Here is a 6,000-nt window from a genome sequence, read left to right as displayed (position 1 = left end):
GAAAATCTTTTTATCCCTCCCACCTTTCTTTCCCCATGCAAAAGAAAAACAAAATTCTTATAATAAATATGCATAGTCAAGCAAAACCATTGTCAATGGACTGAAGAATATGGGAAAGGTGGGTTTAAGGTATAAGAAAACTAGAAAGTGGAGGTGGGGGACTGGGTTATGAAAGGCTTTGAACACCAAATAGAGGATTTTGTATTTGATCCGGAGATAATAAGTTACTGGAGTTTACTGAGGAGGGGGATAACATGGTAGGAACTATGTCTTAGGAAAGCAACTTTGGCAGTGGAGAAGAGGATGTGCTGGAGTGGGAGAGATTCATGTCAGGAAAACCCACCGGCAGGCCATAGTGAAAGTCCAGGTATGTGGAGATGAGAGCCTGTACTAGGCTGATGGCAGTGTCAGAGAAGAGAGGCTACAAAGGTGAAACTCCCATGCTTTGAAAACAGGTTGGATGTAGGAGGTGAAGAGACAGGGAGGACCTGATAGTGGTACCTAGGCTGGGAGCCTGGGGGACTGGAGGGACAACAGTAATAAGGAAGTCTGGAAGTGGGGACTTATAGGGGGGGAAAGATAATGAGTTTAGTTTTGGGCACTTTGAGTCTAAGTTAGGTGGTCCAGTGGATAGAGTCCTGGGCCTAGAGTCAGGAAGACCTGAGTTCAAATCTGGCCTCAGATACTTACTGGCTGTGTGACGCTGGGCAAGTCACTTAACCTATGTTTGTCTCCATTTTCTCATCTGTAAAATGGTATAATAATAGCACCTACCTCCCAAGGTTGTTGGAAAGACCAAATGAGATAACTGTAAAGTGCTGAGCACAGTGTCCAACACATAACAAGCACTATATAACTGTTAACTACTATTGTTATTACAGGACATTTGTTTGAGATATCTAATAAACAAATGGAGATGTGAAACTGGAGGTCGCCAAAGAGGTTAGGGCTAGATAAGCAAATGTGGGTATCACCAACACAGAGATGACAAATGAATTCAATGGGAGCCGCTGCGATCACCGAGTAAGACAGTCCAGAGAGAGAAGAGGGCCAGGACAGTCCTCAAGGACACCCACAGAAGCTGGCTTGGCCTAGATGAAGATACAGCAAGGAAGACTGGGAAGGAGCAGTCAGACAAGTGATGGTGATAGTGATCAGCCAGTATCAAAGGCTGCAGAGAGTCAGGGCAAATGAGGACTGGGAAGACCACTACGTTTGGCAACTGAGACCGGTCCCTTTGGAGAGAGCACCTGAGGAAACCAAACTGTGCAGAGTTAGGAGGTGAGGGAGAGGAAAGGAAGTCGAGACTGATATTGTGGCCGGTCCTCTCAAGGAGTTAGAGTCATGAAACAAAAAGCAGAGGCAGAGAGAATAAATGAGGGTTTTCTGAGGATGGGGGAGATGTTTATAGGCAGCAGGGAAGCTGCCAATGGACAGGGAGCAACTGAAGACGAGTGAGAATATGGGGATGAAACCTGCTAGAGAGACGGAATGGGGTCACCTGTGCATGTCAAGAGGCTGGCTTTGACAAGAAGGGCCATCTCCTCTCGGGAGCCAGGGGAGAAGGCATCTGAGTGACATGTGATCAAGAGGAGGGGAGACGAAGAAGCTGTCAGTCAATGGCCTCAATTCTTTATTTTTTTCAGTAAAATGTGAGACAAAGGCTCTTAGTTGAGACAGGAGGGAGATGAAGTCATGGGATATCTGAGGAGAGATGAAAAGGACTGGAATAGCCGCTGTGGTGAATAGGATAGTGTGTTAATTAAGGAGATGTAAAAAATTAGAAAGATTTCCTAGCAGTGGTGAGGGCCCAGGTGAGGTTGTGCAACATTAATGAAACGGAATTACTGTCCAATCATTTCTCAGAATTATGTCGCTTTATACTTTGCTTTTTACTCCTTGACCTTTTTGAGCCTTTCCAGTCTTCTTAAACTTTATTCTGTTCTGGTATTCTACTCACCACAACAGAACACTCCAATCTCTTTCAGATCATGGAGAATTTATGGGAGATGTAATAGCCCTCTTATTAATGACTATGAGCTGGGAGGAGGGGAAGCTATTACTAATCTTGGATTTTCACACAGCTGCTGAATTTTCTCAGATGAAAGTAATCTTGGAACTCAGCTCGCCCCAAGCTCTCATTTTATGAAGCATCTTGGGCCTTAAGAGATGAAAAGATCTGCCCTAGTTTCCTGAATAAGTGGCCAAGTGACCGAACCCTGGTCCTTAGTGACCTTTCTATTACACTAAGTTGTTTTCTTTTCTTTTCTTTTTGGAGGCAACTGGGGTGAAGTGACTTGCCCAGGGTCACACGTTAGTAAAAGTCTGAGGCCAGATTTGAGCTCAGGTGCTCCTGATTCCAAGGTCAGTGCTCTATCCACAGTGCCACCTAGCTGCCCCACTAAGTTGTTTTTATAGATACCTTCTCAATACGTATTCAGTTGGAAGCACTCCAGTTCTCTATCGCTGCTGTTTAGTTGTGTCCTACTCTTTGTAACCTCATTGGGCTCTTCCTGGCAAAGACACTGGAGTTTACCATTTGGTAAATGGTTTACCATTTCCTTCTCAAGCTCATTTTACATATAAGGAAACTGAGGCAAAAAGGATTAAGTGACTTGCCCAGGGTCACACAGCTACCAAGTGTCAAGCCTGAATTTGAACTGAGGCCCACCTGACTCCAGGTCTGACTCTGTCCACTGCAGCACCCCTTACTTCACAATCAGTGGATGTCCTTTATTATGATTTTCCCATCCCACCTTACCCAGTTCACTGCTCTGTAAACATAGGTCACGAATTTATCAGCTTTTTAAAAACCACCCAAAAACTCCCGATATACTTGGGAAGTAAAAACAAACATTTGAATGCCACCTTATTTTCTAAGCGCCCCCAAGTTCTCTTCCCACTGGCAAGGCGAGTTTTCCAAGGCCATTTTCCTTGACACTGAGACATACATCCCCTTGGAGGGTTGTAGGCTTTCAAGAGACAGCCCCTGGGCCTTTGGCTCACTAATGAGCTGCGTGAAATAGGAAGCAATCTCTACCCGTCTTTTCCCTTCTGAGTGGTTTCTTTCTTTTCCCTTTTTCACCCATGAAACTCCTGCACTAGCATCCAACTTGGGGAGACTTGACGCTAACCTGATCCATTGCAGTCACTTCCGGACAACAGTGCCTCAGTGGAACCCTCAGTGTCCCAGATGTCAGGAAAGCAGCCTGGAAGAGAAAAATGCACACACATGGGAGTAGGTTGGGGAGTGCAGGGACATGCTTTCATCTCTTAGTAAGGAGATTCACTCACTTGCACCAATCAAGGGGGCCTTATCTGAACCTACCAGTGCAATTCCCCACTCCCTTCCTCCTCTTCTCTCTTTCTTGAGGTACAAATGCATAGGAATCAAATTCACACCAAATTTAGCTGGTGTTTTCTCCATACTCTATGTGGACATAATCTTGAATTTCCCTCCTAGTCTTCTAATTTATCAGCTAAATTTCCATTACAGTTAATTAAAAAAAATAAAACCTAAGTAATTTCGTTTGGGAGGTGCAATTTGTATTCCTATAGTCTTGAATCATATATAGGATGCTTATAAAGAAATGTAGTTTTAGTATTTTAAAATACCAACAGTACATTGGACTGGATTAAATGAGTGTTACTCAGGAGAACTTTTTCTTCTTCTTATTGCATTTATATCATAAAGCATTATATAAATATAACATTTTATATAGTTTTAGTGCTTTGCACAATTTTCAATTCACTTCCATATTTATTGCCATATTTGAGTCTCAAACCAATCCTGGGAAGTAACCATTGCAGATAATTTCTCTGATTGTAACCTATTAATAATAACAATAACAGCTAGCATGTGCAGAGCACTTACTATATGCCTGGTACTATGTACTTCACAAGTATTTTGTCATTTGATCCTCATAGAGATAGCTGCTATTATTATCTCGATTTTATAGATGAGGAAACTGACGCAGAAAGAGGTTAAGTGACTTGGCCAAAGTCACATGGCTATTTGAAATCTGGCCTTCCTGACTCTAGCTCCAGCATTTTATCCACTTAGCCCCCTGTCACTCCATTTCTCCCTGTTTTACCCTTCCTAAATGTATCCTTCATTCTCACCAAGACCTCCCATCCTGTTTCTACTCCGCCATCTTGGCTCTGCCCAAGACCTGCAATCCCACCAGCCCTTAGCACTTTCTCATTCCATTATCTCTGCTCTGACTTCACTTTCATCCCTTCCCAATCTCATCCTATAGCTAAGGTGTTCAACTCCACACCATCCCCCCTCCCCAAGTTCTTTCTTGTTCATGCCTTCCCAAACCTCAGCCCTAGATTGGCCCCACCATTCACCCTCTTTGCTACTATTCACATTCTCCTAAACAGACATGGAGAAAGTCAGGCAATGAGTGGATTGGGTAGCACTACAAATTATCTTATTTAACTTTAACAGGGCCCTCACTGCTACAAGACAATTATTTCACTCCTCCCCAAGTGACCCCCTGTTCTTGTCCCCAGGCTATTTCCAACCTTCTATTCGAATATCCCCCACACTCTCAACCTCATTTCATCTATTATTGAGAAAATGGAGCTCCCTCAACATCAGCCCCCACTCTCTCCTTTACTCCAGTATCTGATAATGAGATGGCATTTCCTCTCTGTCCACATCAATAATTCAAAATACTCTAACTGCTTTTAAAATCAATTATAAGCTCCTCTTTCTACTTTCCCAACCCCCTCTGGGGCAGCCCTATGACTCCAAATTGCATTCACAGATTAGCCCCAATCATGCTTAGGCTCAAGGTACTCTGGGGGGTCCTCGCTCCTAAAATTATAGCTCTTCAACGCCCATCAGTGTGTTTCCCTTTAATAGTTAGTCAATGGATGCAATGAATTTAAAGCTACCCTGGTAGTGAAGAAAATACACAGAAAACATATGTGGCCAAAACAACTTATGTTTCAAATACTGCAGGACCTGATAGTCTTTCCCTTCTCATGCTGCTCCCTCCTAGGATACTGATCTTTCTGGTAATCCCTGAGCATGCTCCTTTCCTCCTCTGGCCTCCTGAGGTCTAGGACTAATTCTCTCCAATACATGGTTCGCTCTCTTTTCTGCTGCTCGGTCTTGTCTTTAAGATGCTTCTTTCCTCCACTGCCTCCAGGGCAAGCAAGTCAAGTTACTCTTCCATTTCCATCAGAGAAATTTCATTATACTTTATAAATAGAAGGCAGAGTATAGATAAGACTTAGCATTTTATTTAACACAACCTGTGCCAAGCATATATCTTTTAGTATTATTCTTCAGTTGATATGAATAACAACCAACTGATAATAATTGGTTTAGAATTAATATTAATAATGAAGTTGATATTAATAAAACATACATTTTTCAAATATTTAAGTGAAATTGCTACAGTTGTTGCATCTTTCAAGTAATCTTGCATGTTTTTAATATACATGTAGAGAGAAGCCTTAAAGTGGCATTTGGTTCAACAACAGATCTTGTTTTCTCTATACTTTTCCGTAAATTGCACGTGACTATAAAAATGTGATGTGATGTAGCATATCATTTGTGAAAACCTACTTCTGCCCTCCTCATACTTTCCTTCAATTAAGGATGTCCTTAATATGTGGGGAAGATTGTTCTCATAAAGATTTTGTAGAGATGGGAAAGTTGATATATGAGTTGGTAGTTAACATTTCCTTGATCATTTTTTGGTAGTAATCATATCAATGATTTTAAAAGTGTTCTTTATTATGAACTCATACATATAAAAAGAACATTTTAATAAATAAAGAATAGTAAAGATTGAGAAGTTACGTGACATACAGTAACTTTTAAGGTGCATATTAAATTGAACACAGAAGCAAACTGTCCTGCTTCAGGGGTTCCCTTCTGTTGTTTTCTGTATTTTTAATGTTTCATTGACGTTCTTTTGTTTTTGCCTTATTATCACTATCCACCAGGTAAGTGTCCTTCCCCAACAGCAGCCCTCTTTT

General features: G+C 41.8%; 1 protein-coding gene across 1 annotated transcript in view; it reads right to left on the bottom strand.

Moving 5' to 3' along the window:
- Nucleotides 1-6,000, bottom strand: part of BID (BH3 interacting domain death agonist) — a 53,076-nt gene that overhangs the window by 24,196 nt on the left and 22,880 nt on the right. Inside the window, exon 2 of the mRNA XM_069094305.1 lies at nt 3,135-3,209. Within this exon, the coding sequence (XP_068950406.1) occupies nt 3,135-3,143 (9 nt within the window). The 5' untranslated portion in view covers nt 3,144-3,209. The remainder of the gene's footprint in view (nt 1-3,134; nt 3,210-6,000) is intronic.

The sequence above is a fragment of the Petaurus breviceps genome, unplaced genomic scaffold (genome assembly GCF_028583685.1).
Source record: "Petaurus breviceps papuanus isolate PSGF00001 unplaced genomic scaffold, PetGlider_PUasm1.0 216, whole genome shotgun sequence".
Classification (NCBI taxonomy): Eukaryota; Metazoa; Chordata; class Mammalia; order Diprotodontia; family Petauridae; genus Petaurus; species Petaurus breviceps.
This window is presented reverse-complemented; position numbering and strand designations above follow the sequence as displayed.